Source organism: Myripristis murdjan, chromosome 6, assembly GCF_902150065.1.
Source record: "Myripristis murdjan chromosome 6, fMyrMur1.1, whole genome shotgun sequence".
NCBI lineage: Eukaryota > Metazoa > Chordata > Actinopteri > Holocentriformes > Holocentridae > Myripristis > Myripristis murdjan.
In genome coordinates this window covers 4000649-4022694 of record NC_043985.1, presented here as the reverse complement: position 1 = coordinate 4022694, position 22046 = coordinate 4000649, and the positions used below count along the sequence as shown (strand labels likewise).

The 22046-nt window shown below is 41.3% G+C and overlaps 1 protein-coding gene across 1 annotated transcript in view; it reads left to right on the top strand.

Annotated features, from left to right (window-relative positions):
• LOC115360515 (carbohydrate sulfotransferase 8-like) overlaps nucleotides 1-21823 on the top strand; it is a 57830-nt gene extending 36007 nt beyond the window's left edge. Inside the window, exons 3-4 of the mRNA XM_030053479.1 lie at nucleotides 17649-17689; nucleotides 18492-21823. Coding sequence (XP_029909339.1) covers nucleotides 17649-17689; nucleotides 18492-19589 — 1139 coding nt within the window. The 3' untranslated portion in view covers nucleotides 19590-21823. The remainder of the gene's footprint in view (nucleotides 1-17648; nucleotides 17690-18491) is intronic.
• Nucleotides 21824-22046: the final 223 nt, after the last annotated feature.

Here is a 22046-nt window from a genome sequence, read left to right as displayed (position 1 = left end):
TGTGAAGGCCTGGCAGAGACACTCAAGCTGTGAAGGCACCGTGACTTGTCGACACTGAAGAAGTGGCGGAGCGCATCGCGTCAACACTGTCACGACGCAGACACCCCGAACAGAAAAATGCACCACCACAGTGTAGATCAGCTCAAATTAAACCACGTCTGCAGGGGACAGAAAAGTCTGATGGATTTCAAGGATTTTCTCTCCACCAATACCAAAAATAATAAATGTCCATTGGTGGCCGACCCACTTATCTAAGCTGAACATTTTTAATGCTTTGTTTGAATCCCTCATAACTAGACTGGGGACTTGGGAAAAAAACAAAGCTGTCGATTCAAATTATATTCTAAGCTAATGAATATTCAGTACTGTGGGATAAAGCACGTAAGATGTTTTCAAAAGACACCATCTTAAGTTGTTAAAGGCTAGAGAATTGTTTCTCGCAGTCTCCCTGGCGAATGTCCCAAGTCTGTGTAGAGATTATCCAGTTTTCTAAATGAATAATACAGAACACAACTGCACAAATAAACATGATGACAACAAACAGGACTGGCTCTGTCACTGATAGTGCGCTCTTATGTAGGCCAAATAGGCTCATGAGGACATTGATGTTGACAATAATCTGAGGACAAAACAGAACATTTCCTCCAGACAGAGAGGCCCGGTTGCAAACATGAAGGCGTGGGCTGCTAACAGATTGCTAGAAAGATCTGTGGGAGAGAGGTCGGAGTGTGTTTTGGCGAATGGTTTGGCGGCACGGTCAATTCTCTGGAGTAGTTGGAAAGGCCTCATGGAGATGGGCAAATGAGGCTTTAACTGCCTCACCTCTGTACCTCCCTCTGACTCACACGTCCCACCCCTTTGCACACTCCTTTCTTTCAACTTCACCAAAGGATATCTTTTATTGATGGAAAGGTTATGAATATTTGAAGGTGTTTCAGCGTGACTTGAAAGGCTTTCAGAGTAAGCTGGTTGAGAGAAGCCATCCTGTCACAGTTTTTCTCGCTCCGTGCAAAGGTAATGAGTCAAGGCACTTAGATGGAACAGGGGACCCAAGTAAGGCAGCCACGGTGTCAACACAGAGGATTATACACAGCATATCCATATTAAAGATTCAGTGCTGAATATGTTGAGATACATTCAGATGTGGTCATGAAAAGTTTGACTTAAGAAAGTATGGAAGTAAACATTTTTGAACTCAGCTTTTAACCAGCATCGAATTACAAATAAAACCAAACCATTCTCAAAATCTGTTTAAAATCAGTTTCACCGTCACTTGCCCAGTCAGTTCTTGTTTCTTCTTTTTTCCTATTTTTCTTTCTTCTTCTTGTGTTTGTTTCATTATTGTGTAGGGATGGTAAAACAAAACTATGCCGTTTTTCTTGCATAACAAAGAGAACTCACGACTAATACCATGTAAGACAACCCCCCTTTTCAATGGAATCTAACAAAGCAACATAATTTGACCCCCTGATGATGTTTGCCTTGACCTGCAAAGCGTCTACAAACCATATAAACCATAAAATCCTACACACATTTATATGAACGCACATACCCATAGAGATATTGTCACATTGTGCACACATTCATACAAAAAAAGGTTGAATATTTGTCACAGTGTCACAGTAGTCTAAACTTGAAATTAAAATCCACAGCCCAGTGAGAAATAAAGCCATTCAAGAGGGTTAAATCTTGACTTTCCCAGCAGTGTGATTAGGCAGAAACCCATTGAGTGGCGAACTGAGGACGTGTAGAAGAATAATTTCTGTACGGTGCAATATCACTAAGGACCTCTTTATTTCCAGTCACTGATGCAAAAGCATTGAAGCGATGTGGCCTAACTCAGCAAATATGCACCCAATGGACCACAGCTGAACACATTAAAAAGGCAATGGATGTGTGGTGTGTTTCTGAGCAGGGGTTGATTATGTCCCTCAGTACAGTGCAGAGCTCGTATCCTAACAAGATCTGGCAAGCAAGATTGAGGCTTGGTTGATGGATTAAGACCCAAAACATCACTGATCTGTAACATTTGCCCGGTATATCAATCTCAGCTGAGGATTGCCTGGCAGTTGTGACACCTCACTTAGTTCTAGCTGCTTTTACATGGCCTGATCTGACTTGTTGCTGGTAGAAACTGGCCTGAGATCTTCCAAATGGACCCGTCATGTTGAGCTGTTGTTAAGAAGCTTCTATGACCCTTGATTGTATTACAAACCACCTGCCGAGAAAGCCTGGATGTCTATGGCATTTGTATTTCACCATTCACATGTCCACATGAGTCAGTGCCAACCACTGTTAATCAAAGCTCAAGCCGCTTGGAGTTCATGCTGCTCATGTGTTCTTTGTGATCAGCTGGGGGTTATTCACGGCAGGTTTTGCTGTAACTGACTGATCCCAAGCCCTGCCCCTCTTAGTTCCTGGTGCTAGGTCAGACACGGTTTATGTGCTCAGCCATGGAGAAAGTCAGTGAAATTCAGTGATAGGCTTCTCAATCTACACTACTCACAAAAAGTTAGGAATATTCGGCTTTCGGGTGAAATTGAAGAACCTAAAATGCATTATAACCTTTACAGGTGAACTTAATGTGACCTTCTGTAAACTTTTGAATGCACATGTCCAACTGTTCAATGTTTCAGTACTTTTTGCACAAGTTGCTGTTCTCTAACAAGGAGTTTAACGGCAAAATTCACATCAGGTGTTTGATGCTCCAGCACATTGAGGTCGTATCATTAGGGAACGGCTGTTGGAGACTGGGGTACCTCAGATGGAGTGGCCTGCACTTTCTCAGACCTGAATCCCATAGAAAACCTATGGGATCAGCTGAGTCGCCGTGTAGAGGCTCGGAGCTCTGTACCCCAGAACCTCAATGTCCTGAGGGCCGCCCTTCAAGAAGAGTGGGATGCCATGCCTCAGCAGACAATAAGTCGACTTGTGAACAGCAGGAGACGTCGTTGTCAAGCTGTAATTGATGCTCAAGGGCACATGACAAGTTATTGACACTGACATTTTTTGTTGTGGTATATCCACCACTGTTGTTGGCTTTTGTTTCAAGAAATTGTTTGAGATGAGGAAATCACCAGTGTATGCTTCTACTTAAATGCCCTACTTTCATGATATAATATCACTGTAGCATGAACTTTTTATATTTTCCATAAATTTCACCCAAAAGCCAAATATCCCTAACTTTTTGTGAGTAGTGTATTTCTTCCAGCAGTTTTAATCAAACAAACCAACAAACATGTTGTATGTGCATATTTTCAGCATCTTCTACTGAATCCACCAGCTTACCAGCTTTCTTTCTGTGTTTGTTCCCACAGTTTCAATTTAACATGCAATATGTCATATATCAAAATTTGACACAGCCAGAGCTGAGGAAACTGTTTTCACGCAGAGTAATGGAGATAAACTTTTGTGCACGTGTAAAACAATGAGGGTGTTGAATAACACATGGCAAAGTTGAGTGGTGGGCCAGCCCAACTTCACTTCACATCAACTTCAGGGGAGCTGAGCAAACAGAGTGACAGCAACTACATGGGGAGCTTTAACCACCGGACCAGAGGCTTCATGAATAACAGAAGGGGCATGGCATGAATATGTTGTTCATTCCCTACCATTTCTACTACTTTTTTTTTTTTTTTTTTTTTACAAGAAACAAACAACAAAGTAATGCAAAATAGGTTCAAACCCACTTCAGCTTTTCTCCTATATTGTTATAAATATATTATGTCTCAAATAATGAATTTTGATACTGAAACTGTAAAGCAATACTGAGTTAACACTTGCCGCAAATCTATAAAACTGCATTTGTTGATGATTGTAGGGTTTTGACTTGATTGCATTGAAAGGGATTTTTTTTTTCATTGCAATACCGTGAGATAGTTAAGGCTGGTTAACATTCATGGCTGCTTCCCTGAGCCACAAACAAAAGAAAGAAGCTGTCAGATGTGTGATGGTGCACTGATCTACAGCTTCACAGAGGCTGACATGGAGAAAACGGTAACTCTGACTACTGACAAGTTCCCAGGCTGGTTTTCAGGAAATCGTGCTCGAGTTTTTGGTTCACAGCTGAGATTACTAATACAAAGGCAGCAGCTCCCGGCTGTATGTTGGTTCAACGTCACAAATTAGAGTCTTGGCTCTCTAATTTCTTGCTCCAGGAAAGATTTAGTGTTCAAAATGACTGAAAGCACTGAACAAAACCAAGAGAATAGCATGTGTTAAATACTTAAACTGAGTGATATTTCAGCTTTAAGAATTTATTAGTGTGTCCCAGTTATTTTTGTTAGATAAAATGAATTATGTCAATGCTCAAGGGGAACTTGGATAAATGCACATTTGGTGTGTGCAGTTGTACGGTTTAGCACATGATGTTCCATGTTCCTAACTTTAATTTTGATTTTTATTCTATAAATAAATAAAAACTGACAATTAAAATTCTTGTTTGCCCTGTGTTTTTAAAGCAATAGCTTACATTTTATCATGTTTGCAATACTTCTTGATTATTTGTTGCTTAAATGGTCCATGTATAATGTCTTATTTTTTTTTTAGTTTTTAGTGCTTGCACACAGGCTTCTGTTTAAACAGAGATCTCACTGGTTAAATAAAAGTACAAGAAAATAAATGCAATGGCAGTATCTTTTATTTTCTAACCCCAGCTGAAGGATGGTCCTTTTTGAGTTGGGAAAAGTCCATGAATCTTGGGATCATGAACCCCTTTCAAAAGCTCAGAATGCAGAGTCATACTGAAAACCAAAACAAGCCTTTAAAAATCTATATATTTTAAGGTCCTCAACAGCTGTCATTCTGGAGATCCACATTTTTCAGCCGACAGCAATAACGCACAGGCAAGAGTGGGCATGCTCTCCTTTCAATCATTAGCACACCACACTCCCAGGTCAGCTGTGGCACAGGACAGCGACATGATTGGCTGCAGCAGGTGCTGAGCTCAGCTGAACCACCAGCCGGCTTGTAATTAATTAGCCTCCGGTGGGAAGCAGCGCTACCACCGGCCCGGGTCAGGAGACGGTAAACACACCTGTATCACCTGGACCCAAGGATTCTGCTTTGTCTTTTGCTTCACTGCTGTTTAACCACACTTAGCACTTCTCTGAGTTAGAAAAGTTGTCGGCAGTAGCACTTTCCAGACTCGCTCGAGTGAAGAGGAAAAGTAAATCAGGAATACAATAAGATGAAGAAAGGGAAGTAGAGGGTTCAGGTTGGTTTTACAAGCAAAGCAACACAATCAAAATGTCTACAAAGTGCTTGCTCTGTGATTTTTGTGCTGCAGTGGAGCATGGGTGTGTGTGTGTGTGTGTGTGGAGCTGTGTGATGGGAGGCAAGTTATAAATGTGGTACAGGTCACAGGGCTGACTAATATGGCTGTCAATTCACTCACTTCATAAGCACAACTGCCTGTCAGAAACAATATTGCCAAAGCAGCATACAAAATATACACTCTCAAAAATAAACACACAAACAGTTTGAATAGTCAAACCAAACTGAGATGATTATTTGGTTTGAAAATGTTCTGTACAATAGAACGTAATCATCAATATAATGATGTCGCTGAATTAAGGTAGTTAATATGGTTTGGATTCTCTGGGAAACTCAGAATTCAATTCCATTTTGATTCCTGGGGTCATGATTCAATTAAAAATGCATTCTCAATTTATCACAATTATGTATGCAGTTTGATATTTTGAGTTAATTGCCCACTTCAGCTGAATACATTACAGACTTAAGAAAATATTATTTGTTTGCAAACCTTGAGCAAACCTTGAGTATACTTCCTTTTTGTTAGAGTATATTATCCTGTATTTCCCAGGTATTCAAGAGCATTTTTTTTTTTTTTTTACTTAGATGTAAAGATACACACACACTCTCTCTCTCTCTCTCTCTCTCTCTCTCTCTCTCTCTCTCTCTCTCTCTCTCTCTCTCTCTCTCTCTCTCTCTCTCACACACACACACACACACACACACACACACACACACACACACACACACACACACACACACACACACACACACACACACACACACACAACATGATTTGGAAAAATGTATATAAAGTAATGTTTTCTCCAACAGTAGGGGTTATTCACATGAAGCTCACTGGCACGGTTAGAGTAACAGTTGGGATTCTTACCCAGTAGCAGCGTTCAAAATAAAATTTTTAGCTCATTTGCGAATGGAAGTTGAACTGAAACAATTTACCAGCCAAAAACATTTCTTACACCAGCCATAAAAGTGCATCAGGCATTATCTACATACTGTGAGTTTGAGTTTCATATTTTTTGACATTTTTTTTGTTTGTCTTTAATTGTTTAGATATATTCTTTTGTATTATGTTTGCTTGTGCATGCAGGGCATCCTTGGGAATGAGAGGTTGCTCTCAAGAGCCATCACCAATTTAAATAATGGTTTGGTGGTGGTGGTGATGATGATGATGACGATGACATTGTAGCCAAGATCTCAAAGCTCCTGTGTCATCCAAACAACACCCCAACCTCGGTGACTTTTCTCTTCATTTTCATGTTTTCTTTTTGGTGGCTTAACATTGTAAATGTGTCACCACATTACTAACATGTAACGCAGATGTTTAGCAGTAAGCAGCTTTGATTTGATTGGCTGATGTCACGATAGGTTTGGTGGACAGTGAGGATCACATTAGTCTCAACTGGTCCACATAAAAAGCACAGTGACGTAAATCTGGCCTTATGCTGTAATGCCAATTTATTTACCGACCTGGCTCGAGAACCCACTTTATTTAAGTGACATCCACCCAGTCTGGTCTGTTCACTCCTTCCCTGTCAGAGGAACTTCACAACTTCAGAGCTTCACTGGGAGTCTGCTCCTCTAAAATGGCAGAACTATATTATTTGTGACGAGGGAGAAGTTAACAGACCAAACCTGCTGGATGGTTTACCCTCTCATACGACAGTGAATGCCACTCTATGGGGAAGAATCCTATCATTTTAACAGCATGGTGCTGGTAGGACCATGGCAGTGGGCATTTTCCTTATTCATAAACTAGGGTTACCACCTCAGTTTACTGCTTCTAATTATCTGCATGTCCCATAAGCAATTCATAAAAGCACACTGCTGTGCAATAAAATACTGCTTGTTCTGGCAAGGCAGTATAGATCCAATTAATGATCACCTACAGTACATTAAACTCTGACTTTCTTGCCCTTCCTTACAGTTGTGCATGGATAATTGAGGGGTGATGCGTATGCAACGCTTCATTTACATATTCATTTTCTTTGGCTTTTACCTGTGGCCCTAGCAGGGGCGTTTCTGACCATTATGAGGCCCTAAACAACATCCTACTTATCTTGGTGAGCAGGAACTGCAGCTTCAGCTTGGCTGGTAGACAGAGGGTCCAGCTGACAGGTGGAGGATTTGGCTGCGGTGGTAACTGTTATGCCTATTTATGCCTAGTGATTGTAGTGAATATGGAGGGCAAGGGCATCCAGGTGGGCCTGGCAGTGATAGAAGCAGCTGCTGATGGAATTTGCCAATTTCGGTTTGGAAGAAACTCTGGCATTCATAACACAGGTCAGAGTGGCTGGTGTCAGGTGTCCAGTTGGGTTTGTTGTGTTGTGAAATACTTCAAAGTTGAATGGCAAATTTAATAAGCAAAGTGGGCTCCTTCATTTCTTGCTGTTTCGTGCTCAAATCAGAAATGCACCCACACAACAGCCTTAAAGGTGGTTTAAATGGCATCTGCCTTTATCCAGCACTAGTGTTTGGGAATGATAATTTTAAAGGTTACATGTTACATTACACTGTTGCTGCCATAGAAAAGTAACTCACTACGTCATAGCATAGGACGTGAAGCACACATGAGGTGAGGCAAGCTGCTGAGTTCTCCAGTGTAAATCAGCTGGATGTGCTACACCGGCAGCGTGCGCAGCGAGGGGAAATGTCGCAGAGGCAGCTCTGCATGCTTAACTATGCACTGACCTTATTTTTTTTTAAGTGACGTGCTGCCATGCATGCATTGTCTAGTACAAAGGTATGTCTACAAGCCCTTTTTGTTATTAAAATAATCATTATCAGCAGATCAGGAGCAGGGTGGGAAATACATTTTTTGGTCCAAATGTCTTTTTCTGGTTAACAGTAATACAGAGCACCACACAGGACAGGACAGCATTCCTGTAACCACAGCAAGTCACACTACCCTTTGACTGCTAGTTTTAAATTTTCAACACATTCACAGGATATGGAAATAAGTCAAAATGCTGGATCGTCATGCACAGATTACCATTTAACCAATATTTTAGTGACATCGTGGATAGCAATTTTCGTGAAATGCTTGTCGTAAGAACCAGTTACAGATCTCATTGCATCAACATTAAAGATATCCCAACTGATTTTCTCATTTTTGCATGGTAAAAGCAAATATATGCTACATTTATGGGCTTCTTTCTTGACACTTCTGCATTTTTTATACCTCCCATTTTCTAGTTGCTCGATTTGGAGGGCTAGACGACCAAAACCCCTCCATCCCCAAAGAAACGAGTCATCCTACCCTATGCGAGAGCACGCAAAACAGAGGGGTAGGGGTGTCATGGTAGGACCAAAAGGGGGAAATGGGGTTGGCCCTAATCTGTTGAAGAGATTCCAAGGTCCAACCACCTAGACACACTCTGCTATTGGTATGGATATGCATCACTAAATAAAAATTGTCATAAAGCAGTTAGTACCTTTTTGTTTTGGGCTGGACAATCTCAAGATACACTCCTGATCAAAATCTTAAGACCAGTTGAGAAATTCAAGAATTTACATTTTGCACTGTTGAATCTTAAAAAGGTTTTAAGTAGAGCTTCAAAATGCAAAAAGAAGAAATGGGAGTGAGACAAAAAAAAAAAAAAAAAAAAACATTTCAGTAAGCAATTTATTGCAAACAACCATTAAACTGAAATGAGCTGTTCATCAGCTAATCAAAAGTTTAAGACCACAGCCTTTAAAAGCCCAAATCTGGGCAAAAATGTGGATGTCGGCTTTTAAAGGCAGTGGTCTTAAAGTTTTGATCAGCTGATGAACAGCCTATTTCAGTTTAATGGTTGTTTGCAATAAATTGCTTACTCAATTTTTTTTTTTTTTTTTGTCTCACTCCCATTTCTTCTTTTTGCATTTTGAAGCTCTACTTAGAACCTCTTTAAGATCAGTGCAAAATGTAAATTCTTGCAATTTTTCAACTGGTCTTAAGATTTTGATCAGGAGTGTATATTTGATGGTGATGTCAGTTTTCAAAAAGGACATCACTGACTATTGGTTGCTGATGCTTCCCACAGCATTCCATGTAAGAACAGTGTTGGCAGTTGGAAAACAAAATAGTGTGTCTGTGTTCACACCTTATGTTATGTAACCTGCCAACCTGTTCATGGGGAGTGAAAAAAAAAAAAAACACATTTTGGCAGGTGGTGGGTGCTGATTTGCCGCCCTGTTCACTTGATTGAACCAACGCATCTGATTCAGCATCCCTTGCAAACCGCTTGGAAAACCAAACCACACACTACACTTATGTGCTTTTGTGCTTCCAATATAGTTTCAGCCTAAGAGTGCTTTAGCATTAGTAAAAATAGAGGCCCCATTTCTTGCACATGTTGATTTTTCTTACTATTTGTGTCTTAAAACTACAATGCAATACAATAAAATGCATAGCCTTGTTTAGGTAATCACTGTAATGACAGGCTTGTTCTTGACTTGTTCTTTTCATACATTCAAAACAGTGTTCAGGCTGTCTTTGTCTCTGTCATTAGCATTTGCTGTCATTTGTTGCCTTGTCTTCTTAAGTAAGAGCTGAGAGGCTGCAGGTTTTCTTTCCAACCAAAAACTCCACCAGGTGATTTCACTGATCAGTCCCTCCTCTCTGCTTGAGGGTGAGGTAATGAGTGAAATCACCTGGTGGAGTTTTTGGTTGGAGTGAAAACCTGCAGCCTCTTGGCTCTTGACTCGTGCACAGTGAAGCTACAAACATTACAATCAAATCAGTGCAAGCTCTGTTTTAGGTAGCTGTAACTAGGTTGCTATAAACAGTCAGTGACCAGCACAAAGTCATTTCAGTGCAATGCGAGCTTGTGGTGTGCATGAATGTCCAGAACTTGGCTTGTTGTAGGGACGGGCTCAACCAGAGCAATACAAAAGTATCTCAAGTCGGCGCTCTTTTAACTCAAAATGTCTCTGTGCTTGTTGATTGTGCACGTTCATTTATCACAGGCTTTTTCAAACCATGTGCCACCGAGGGCCGAGAGGCTGCAGGTTTTCATTCCAACCAAAAACCAGGTGATTTCACTGATGACCTCATCTTCAAGCAGAGAGAGTGGACTAATCAGTGAAATCACCTTGTGCAGTTTTCAGTTGGAATGAAAACCTGCAGCCTCTTGGCTCTCGACACCAGTTTGATTCGAAAACTTGATCCTGAATTGGACACTAAAAATTATACATTTAAGGATGTTTTTTTTTGTGAGCCCTAATCGATAAAATAGATGTCTTTTCATACTTTTCTTAAGATAAACATTTAGTTTACTCCGTATTCTGCTTGGAGTTCGGCTTCATTACAAATCCTGTCCCCTCGTCTTTCCTCAGTGCTGCTGTTGCAACTGTGATGACGCACCGCTGCTGAATAAATCCAGAGGCCGTTGTACTTTTCTGACAACTTAAAGAACCCATAAAATCTTACGTGGTCTGTATGAATGACCATGATGCATTGCCAGCTGTTCCTGCACGTCGTGCCCGCACACCCTCCGCCCACCCCCGGCCACCAGCACCATCTGTTCCTCGGTGGTGGTGTAAAAATGTCGCTGAGACGGGACAACAACTGCACTGCACAGCAACGCATCTGCAGATTAAACAATTCCAAACATTCAACACGCAGATATGACTGACTGACAGGTAAAATAGACGAGAGGCCCGAAGGACAGGAGAGAAATACACACACACACACACACACACACACATACAGACACAGATGACATCATACAAACGCATGAACCCACACATGTACTTTCTCTCTCTCTCTTTGACACTCACACACACACATGCACACACAGATGACATCATACAAACGCATGAACCCACACATGTACTTGCTCTCTCTCTCTCTTTGACACACACACACACACACACACACACACACACACGGCCCATCAGCTTGACTTGGCCGCCGTCTCCGAGTTCAGTCCGTCAGCAGCAGCAGGATCTGGCAACTAATCGATGCTAGACGACCTCCGTGTAGGTCAGCGTGTGACAACATCTCACACACACACTCACACACTCGCACACACACACACACACACACCAGTCGTCACTCAACTTCAGCTCCGAATGGGAGTTTGAAGTCGTGTTTCAAGCTTGATTTAGGTGAGGAAGCGGACAGAGAAGGAGTGAAAGTTAGGGAGTGCGCACACACACACACACACACACACGCAGTGCTACACAGTATGTCCTTTCTGACTCCTACGTAATTTGTGAAATTTTGAAAATGTTTTCTGCAATTATAGATATTTGCAATTACGTGATATTATATAGTTCATGATTTCAAACCAAATAGTCGTCATATATATATATTATGTACATATTTTATTGCTTTGCTAATGTTTCTGTTAAACTGCTGATAAGCCTGCTAATAGTAAAGTAACTGAATTAAGAGAGCATGAAGGCAGGTGTACATTTGGAATGCCTTAGTGTGTGTGTGTGTGTGTGTGTGTGTGTGTGTGTGTGTGTGTGTGTGTGTGTGTGTGTGTGTGTGTGTGTGTGTGCAAAAAAGCAGGTGCACATTTTGAAACTCCTTCTATTTTTCCCTGCCCCACCTCTGTGTTTTTTGGGGAGTTTTTTTTCTTGCCCGCTATGAGGATCAAGTGAGGGAGTGCCGTCCTGTTTTGTCTGTTGTGACCGTGTGGGCGTGAAAAGCCCTTTGAGACTGTAACCAGTGATTTGGGACTCTAAACAAACTGGAACATGAAAAAAACTGTGCAGAAAGGTGTGTTCAGGTGTGGTGCCTTTATGTGCAGAAGGGGTGGAGTGTGGTGAACAGGTGCATCCTAAATAGGCAGGTAAACATGTCATCTAAAACTTGACAGCAACACATGACAACTCCCTGTCAGGGGTGTGGACTCATAAAAAGACACCGGCCCCACCCAACACACCACACCACGGCCAAAGCAAGGCCGTGGCACTCAGACATGACTTCACTTCTGACTTATAGTCCAAACATCAAGTTAAAAATGACAAGTGAAAATTGTCTAAAGACAAGTTACGTCTGAGGTGATCATGTCTTATTTTAAGTGTAATGAGATATTTTGACTAGAAATAAGACATTTTTACTTGAAATAAGACAAATAATCTTGGTAAGATTTTGACTTTTTGCAGTGTAAGATTTATTTGTTCAAACTGTTTTCACGTTTGCTTGCATCTCCATACTGGTTGCTGTAATAGTGACACGGACGTGCCCACAGTGACAAGTGTATTTTCAGCAGCAGCAACTCGACTGAATGACAGTAGAAATATTGTAAGAACTCTACAGGCAGCAGGCAGCAGTAAAAAATATCTTCTTATGGTGTGATAGCCCGCCACAATGGAATAAATAGGGGAAAAAATGCACAGCAAAGTGAGGGGTGTGTACCTGTAAGAGAAGCAATAACTGGCAGGGCTGTGTGACTAATCCATCCATATAACTCGTCTGTCCATCTAAGTAATCTGTCCATTCACACTGAGTGGCACGTGGAGATACATGGTGTGAATAGCATTTGAAACCATAAACAAATGTGCCTTTTTGATGTTCAGATTGCAAGAAATTGATCCAGCTCCAATCAAATGTGTCAGTAAAACAGATTTGAGCTTCCTGACTGAACATATAGCCTGACACAGCCTGGTGGTGGTTCTCAAAGTGCGGTCTGGGAGCCCCTGGTGATCCTTGAGGGGCTTCCAACAGGTCTTCAGCAAAATGAGGAATACTTTAATTTCAATCATTTATTTCACTAGAATTTGTTACAGTGTAGAAAATGAATGAGGGATCACTTTAACATTGTCTTCTTTCTGGTTTAACCACAATTTAGCAATGCACAAGTATGACATATAAATAGTTTAACCCTTTGGTATCTGTGCAGATTCACTCGATTTCTCTCAAAAAGATGGAAAAAAGCTGATTAGCAAATTAGCAAAAAATTTACTGGAGCATAAGTAAAAACAAACTAACCAAAAGATTTTTTTTTCAAGAAAATTACCAGAAGATCAGACAAAAAAAAACTTGAAAATTAGCATAAAATATTTTTTTAAATACAAGAAAACTATATTCATAATTATTATAAATCACTTGTGTATAAATGCTCAACACAAACCAAGATATCTTTTGATGTAAAGGGCCCTAAAGGGCAAAATCACTTCAAACGGGCGTCTGTGGCTTATTGAAAGTCAACCTGGGGGGTCACACATGCCTGGGGGGTGTTTCCCTCACTTCTGCCCAGTGCATGCTGGGATGGGCTCCAGGGTTATGGAGGCTGGAGCCTTTGTTTTAAGAATAAGCAGGTATGGAGGACGGATGGATGACAGTGACAGTAGTTCTGATGTTACAGTCCCTCAGGATGCCACTATGTTGTAGTCAGAATGTGATACCTGTGTTTAATTACCATTTGTTTGTTTGTTTGTTTTATTTAGATCCCCAATTAGCTTTTGCAAGCAGCAGCTATTCTTCCTGGGGTCTATAAAGAAAGGTGGAGATTATTGGGAGCCTCAGTGATATTGTTAGTGTTTCTCATAATTAAGACCTCATCACTTCCTTCCATTGTTTTGTATGATAAACAATCAAATAAGATTTTTTTGCATTTAATTTTGTTTGTAATTTGATTTTCCACATTCTTCTTTTTCATCCTCATGTCTTCCTTGAAGGAGAGACACATAACCTCAGTGGGACAGCTCTTGTCAAAGTAATAATCCATGTGAATTTGATATAAATAAACATCCTCCTTGCTAGTCTCTTGCACTGATTGATGCATTACAAAAGTGATTCAGCCTACAGCCACGTCTTGAAAACTTTTACATTTTCTTTTCTCTACACAGTGTGTCTGGTAAGTCCTCTCTGGGGAAAATTCTCCGGCACACAGCAAGCGATGCATTTTACATTTCCAGTTTGTTTGGAATAAACAGAGGAAGAACCAGGGAGTCAGCATGAGTAACAATACCCACCGCGGCTGAGCAGACAAAGAGAAGAGCGCCACTTACACAAACTCAAACTTTATCAACTGAAAATCCGAGGAAAAAGACGTCACACTGCTGGACAAACTGTTTGATTGACAAGTGATGTCTGGGAGGGGCACTGCAGAGGCGCCACAACAATGGTGCACCAAAGATGGAGACTAAAGTAATCATAAAAAAACATGGATTTCTAAAAAAGTTAACTAATGGTTAAACAGAAATAAAGACAGTAAGAAATGCTGTCAGGCATGAAGAGAGGATGGAGACTAAAGAGCTTCCCAGGCTTTAGACAACTGAGATATCGATTATGCAAAACTTGATTTGAAAATCAGCATTTGGAGGGTACGGCGTGTGTTTTCCGTGCTCTTCAGGGCGAGTTGTGGGCCCTGGAAAAATAAATAAGCATGTGTTGAAGAGACGGTGGCAGTTGCGAGCATGCTGTTGACACAGCGGAGCAGGACGCTGCTAACCTTCAGTGTCAGGATGATGCTGGGAGGCCATCTGGAGCCGCCGATACTCTGGGACACAAACCACAAACGGGACACCTGCCCTTCCTCTGTGTTTGTGTGTGTGTGTGTGTGTTTGTATGTTTGCTTGCATGCACATGAAAGTGTGTGTGTGCATGAACGGGTGACTTTCAATGGTATTTTCTCTGTGTGTATGTGTCTGCTATGTATGTGCATGTATGTGTATGTATGTGCTTGTTTGCACCTGTGCACTGATGTGTGTGTGTGTGTGTGTGTCTGTGTGAGCCTATTTCAGATTCTGCAACACTGCCAGAGTTATTTAGAGTATCACTCGCCTCCTGTTGGGTGCTGTCAACAGTGTGCTTGGCTGTGTCTGGACTGTCTGTAGTGTCCGTGGGGGGAACAACAACTCAAACACAGATCAGCGGAGGCTACTGCTTCTATGGCAACATCCATATTACCAGTCACTGTGTTCAAAAATGAGCAAACCTTATATGGTGACTCAAAACTTGCCCTTGACCAGCCTGCAAGGTGCTAATGCAGTGTTAGCATTTTTTTTTTTTTTTTTTTTTTATCACATCTAAGCTCTGAATTACCGCCGCTGCATCTCATTTTTCTGAGCAGATCATCAATTTGCTTTTGCAGTCGCCACCAAATACTAAGTGGTATTAAGTGGTGTTACAAAGGAGGTGATCAGATGTGGTATGTTTTGCCACTTCTGTGGCATGTTCACAGGTGGAAGGCAAAATAATAATAAAAAAAAAAAAACCAGGACAGGCTTCATTAAATGTACTAACCGAGGCATGTTAATGTTAATAAATCATTTTCACGTTCATGTTGAGAACCATCGCTGAAAAGATCTGCAGCTCTGTCTCGCCTTGTGTGTGAAGATCATCTGCTTGATTGCTTTACAAGGCAAAACAGCAAGAGGGGGCTGTTCTCTCTGTGCAAAACAAAGCTGCAGTTCTGGGAGTTTCTCTCAAATGGTATGAGGGCATAAAGAGTGAAGCTCTGAAAGAAAAATCAGCATCCTTCAGTGAAGCCAAAGAGAAAAACATTCACTGATGAAGAACAGGAATCAACAGGAAGTGGCGGCTTATGGGGAACATAGTCTTAACATGGAGAAACACGAGCACTAACAGTACCACGATGGGTTCATTCGTTTACAGTAATCATACTGAACTGTCAGAGTTAGTTAACAATGATGCAACGATTAAGAAAATTACAAGTAGCACACTTGACCTTAAGATGACCTACACGGCCTGCAGGCTTTGTCAGTGTGTGCTAAGGCTGCACAAGGCATGTCCCCCGTTACCGTACCAACCACATCAATGATCACTGAGGCTTTTAGAGTGCCTGCCAAATAAGACACGGTGCAGCGGCGTGTGTTTAGTTGGCTCTCATATCAAGTCGAGTTAAAATTTGTTTGTTAAGTGGAGCTTCTTTGCCTCCTCACTTTACATGTTGTTCCCTTTCATTTCCCGAATGGCTTTTCTCAAAACCATCAAACAACAAGGTTCAAACAACTCAATAATGACAAATTGTCTTTCATGCGGACTTTCACTTTTTTCCAGTCTTGCAATTTATCACGTTGTGTTTTCGACAGATAATGCAATTCAGTTCATTAAATGAGCAGAGACTGTGGATTCTGTTGAAAAGGCATTTATGGTTATTTCTGCACTCTGCTGTTGTATTTTGCACTTGCGTGATTTTTTTTTTCTCACCCTCATTGTTTGTGAATAATCCCACATTAATTGTGTGTTTTAAAAGAGGAAAGGTTGTTCCCAGTTACTTTGAAAGCAGGCACAATAGCTCGTAGCTCAGACTGATAGCTCAAGGTGTTGATAAAGCAATTAAAACCACTTAGGCATTTAGCTGACACTATTACTCAGAGCAGCCTGGCGTGACAGTAAATAACCTTTAATTCCCATATCACCAAACATTGTAGGCAACCAATAGTGGAGCAAGGATCAAATCCACAGAGGCCGGGCAATAGATATGACAAATTATTCTGTGTCCCTCGAATAGTCACGTAAATGTGAGCAATAATAATAAATATGAGCTTTGGTGGTGAAAGATGCTAGGCCTTGTACCTTGTGGGGAGCCCACCTTGAACAGAATATATCATTTATTATTCTCATTCCCTCCTCGCCATCATTCTGTGTCTTTGTCACGCATGCACACACACACACACACCGACACATTCAGACTGGCCTCTCTATCAAAACCTAATCTTGAGTCGTCTCTTGGCAACACCATCTGTAATACATACTGTCTCCCCTCCAGGCCTACGGGGCAGCCACCTCACCAGAATATTTTCAGCGTGGCGGGACGAACACGTCTTCCTCGCAGACACGACTTAAATGTGGCGAGCAGTGGCACTGTCACACTTACCATGCAGATAAATGGCTATGGGAGGAGTTGTTTTTACTTTTATTTTTCCTGGGAAAGTTGACTGAGCACATGAACTTTTTTTTTTCAGCCCCACCCTGCTGCACAGCAAATATAGTATTTTTCTACATTCCTTGTTTACAGTGTTTATATTGCTCTTTGGTAGTTATCTGTATATACTGTTTATTGTGTAAATTGTGCTTCGTATCTTGCTATCCACTTTGCTGCTGTGATGCGTGAAATTTCCCCACCGTGGGACTAATAAAGGAATATCTTATCTTATCTTATCTTATCTTATCTTAAAAGACTTTTACTGATGGCGACTGTGCTGCTCTAACAACTGAGTGACAATGGCTGCTGGATATCTCCTATCCAAAAGTTTCTGGCCAGTTAGGGATTCAGATCAGCAACCTCACATTTTTAAGCCATTTTTTCCAACTTAAATAATCAAGTGACCATTTGCTAGTAAGATATACAGGACAATAGCGTTTACCCCTAATATTACTGCATATCCCTGACTGCCATACACTACTATCTGCTCTCCTGAAGCATCTCATCCACTGTTTCTTCTTGTGTTTTTTCTTTTCTTCCCAGGTGCAAACTTTGTGGTGGCTCCCAGGTGGCCCATTCAGAAGGTGAGCCCATCTGCAGCTCTGTCCCATAGCTTTGACATGGGGCCTCCAGCAAGCTGTCCTGTGCTGTTGAAAGTAGTGATGTGCTGCCATCTTGTGGGCTGTGTGGTGTACAGCTTGTAGTAGCATGTAGTGTGTACCGTGGTTTGAGTGATGGCGTAATATATGGTAATTAGTAAGTGTGTGTGTGTGTGTGTGTGTGTGTGTGCACGTGCTCATATGTGTGCAAGAGAGAGAGCGCGTAATGACAGTAATACCCAATTACAAAATGATTACCGGCATGCAAGCAAAGCACATTATGGGTTATTAATAATGTTATGAGTTATCTTAAGATGACTCATTTACATACAAATTAGTTCTTCATTTGAGGATAGAATCCATTTGCAATTCTGAACTATTTTTGTACTTTTTGAAAATGTAGTGTGTAGCTTAAGCCTCCTGTTATGTTTGGGGTCAGTTTTACCTGCTTCACCTCTGAAAAAAACATAATTGTCATTATTTATTCAACTTTGTGACATACTTGTTGGGGTCACTAAAAACATTTCTTTCTTTGTTAGGTGAAGCAATGAGACAGTATGTTGATCTGCACATTTTTAATGGTTGCATAACATGAATACTGAATTTGTGAGGCCAGGGTTGGGACATTGATGTGTTACGTACAGGGTCAGTCGAGATATACAAAACAGCTGATGTGAATGAAAATTAAATATTAAATGATAAGCATGGATATTTTGTAAGTGAACCCTTTAAGAATCTCCAAATCATAAGTCATTTGTTTTTTTTTCTTTGCAATTTTGTATTTTAGGACTTTAACACAGAGAGCACAGCTCTCGGTAACGTTGACTCCAGGCAGATTGAAGACACAAGGTTAGAAAACTCGCCCTCCGACCCCAACGTTCACCGGCCTTCTCTGGCTGTCCAGCAGATGTCCAACTCATCTCCTTCAAAGCCTAAAGATGAAGCAGTCAGCCCCAAACAGCCTGTCACCAAACGCCACAGGAAACTGCTTCTAAAGAGCAACTTTGTGACATCTAGTGCCCCTTTTGGTGAGGAGGACCAACAGCAGCAGAGGCTGGCCCTGATGCAGGAGTCCCGTCGACGCCTGCTGAGGGAAGTCTGTGCCAAGTACCAACCTGGCGTCACTGAGCAGCTCGTCTCACACCGACAGGTGTCCCGGGTTTATGTGGAGGACAGGTACAGGCTGCTGTACTGTGAGGTCCCAAAGGCTGGCTGCTCCAATTGGAAAAGGGTGCTCATGGTCCTTGGTGGTAGTGCCACCTCCACTCGAGACATTCCCCACGATGCAGCGCACTACGCCAACCACCTGCGTCGCCTGGAGAGCTACGACCGTGCTGGCATCACCGAGAGACTCCACTCTTACACCAAGGTCCTCTTTGTACGGGAGCCCTTTGAGCGGCTGGTGTCGGCCTTCCGTGATAAGTTTGAAAGCCCCAACTCTTATTACCACCCTGTGTTTGGACGTCAAATTATCTCCAGGTATCGAGCCAACGCCACAAGCACCGCCCTGCAGACGGGAGCCGGGGTCACCTTCAGGGAGTTTGTTCAGTACTTGTTAGACGTGCGTCGGCCAGTGGGGATGGACATCCACTGGGAGCCTGTCACCCAGCTCTGCAACCCCTGCCTTCTTAAATACAACTTCATTGGGAAGTTCGAAAGCTTAGCAGAAGAGGCGAACTTCCTGCTGCAAAGAATTGGGGCACCGAGTAACCTCACCTTCCCTGACTTCAAAGACAGGAACCCCCTTGCAGAAAGGACTTCCTCCAAAATTACCCAAAGCTACTTTGCACAGCTGAACTCCACAGAGAGGCAAAAGGCCTATGACTTCTATTACATGGATTATCTAATGTTCAACTACCCGAAACCCTTTAAGGACCTCTATTAGACGCGGGGTCAGGAAGGGGGCGTGTCTTTGAAGCCAAGTTCCATTGCAGCGGGGAAGCGCTGCAGTAGTGGCCAGACCACACACTTTGTACTGCAAATATAAAGCCACTAAAAATGAAAGCAACCTCAGTTATAATTGCTCAAACTTTCATCATCATACACAAATGTGATACTGTTTGGGGTGTTACATTGTTCCAATTAATCAAATGTTCAAAATTTGGCCAGTATCCCATAATTCACTGGATTGTCACTGTCTTGGACAAAGATCGCTGAACTGGGATTAACTTGTCAACCCGAATTACTGGGACAAGCCTTAGTACTTAGTGCTGCAAGATCATAGAGGTACAAAAACTGGCTTTAGGCTTTAGGAACAAACAATAGAGGCGGCATCTTTTTATGTATATGTACTGTATATCAGTGCTACTAAAACACGGCGGTTGCCAGGCTGAGATTGCTATAGTGGATGAACTTTGTGAAGACATGTTCCTGTGGGCTTTCAATATGCACTGTAGACTCATAATTTACAATGTGTGCTTAATCAAATTCCTGTCATGTTTTTCTCTCCTGTTTTATGCCTCAAAATAAGCAGAGAGACAGTCATCATTACTTTTAGCCAGCAAACAGGTCATCATACTGCCGAGGACTATCGACTGGCTGACCGTTTCACTCCCAACTGTTTCTGCCTTTTGTCTTTGTCAGGCAGTGCAACTCGTAAGATCGATTCAAGGAAACCTTTTGAAAATGTGATTTGTTGACTGAGGAGGAGCTCATTCTTCCTCCTCGCATCATCATGAGATCCGACACCACCTGAACAAAAATCTAATGACAAAATCTTATTGTCAACCACACTTGAAATTACTGCCGGTCTTCTTCTGTAGGGCAGTGGACCATCACACTGCCACGGCCTTCAGTTAACTCACTTGATTTTAACCCCATTTACACAGTCTTGTGTTTAACAACATGCAATTTAATGACTTCTGTGAAGTTCATTTTGCATTAAATTGAACCTGTGGAAAATGCCTCAAGCATAATAACACTGTTACTCGATCATTGTTGTAAAATTATTTTTTTCTGGTCATTTGTTACAAAGTGAAACTACAAACAGATTCTTACCAGCTGAAACACCAGTGATGTTTGTTAGTTGGCATGCCTTCATGTCAGCCTTTAAGCCACACTTTTTGTTCTTTGGAGTTCAAATAAAGGGCAAAACATTACCTTTAAATCTATCCCCAAAAGAGTGAATGGAAAAAGACATTTCATTTAAATATTCAATTTTCAATGTAACCGTCTTTCTGAGAATCCCGTTTTCTCATCCCGAAAGAAGGACTTCCTGTTTCAGCACTGATGGCCGTCCAGCTGAAGCTCTCTTGTAAGTAACAGAAAAATGTTCAGCAGATATGAAGATGACCTCTAAGCCTTAACACTGCCATTTCACCTGATGCATTTAAGTTTGTTGTTCTAACATTGCTGTGATTATGAATACTATGAATAAATGTTGAAGACTCTTTTAGTATAAATTCAAATGCCTGCTATTTCTTTTCTTATAATTATTTTTTCTTAAGTCACAAAGGATAACAAGATATGTTGAATTTCCTCAAAAAAAATGGGAACCTGGACTTGTTTTTTATATTGGCATAATCTGCTTTGTTCGTATGCATTTGTGTGCTAAGGGTTATTTTTGGACCTGTTTCGGAAGTGAATGGAAAAATAGAGGTACATTATTCTGGATTAGCTGTCCAGAGCAGCACAAATCAGCCAATGAGGAGATTACGCTGTCATGTGGATTTATATTACACCTAATAAAGTTCAGTTTTGCTTAGCTGGAACAATCCACCCTGAAACACAATGGCAAAGGGAAAAAAAAAAACGCCTATTTGGTTTGTTGGTGGCACATTTTTCTTCGACCAAACAGATGATGTGATGTCTCATCTAGATATTTCCAAAAGCTGCAGTGAAGAGTTGTTCGTTTTTCCTGAAAAAACCTTGGAAAAAAAATTTAATTAATTTTTACGATGTAGACACCTTAGTGTCTTACAATTTATGGTTGCACATATCTTCCCTATCCCTGTGAAAGAACAATCCCTTGGTATGTTTGATTCCAAGTAGTTTGATCCTACATGCCAGAAATAATTTGTTATAGAACCATTAGTGTTATGCAACCTTGACCCATGTCCAGTGGTATTAATTAGCCAGTAAAAAATTACTAATTCCTTTCCTGTGCTTGTAGACTGAAGATCACCCCTTTACTTTCTGACTTTATTGAAACAAATGAAGAGCTTAAATTTACCGACTCATTATTTCCCTTCTTTGCTTTAGAAGTTGTTGTTGTTGTCACAAAATAAATATCCACCCAATATCTAAGCTAACTTTACTCCAGTCATGTTCTGTCCACAGCTAGTTTACCGTCTGGAGGCTTTCTGGGAAATGACACACCATATTTTCTTTATTTTAGAAATAA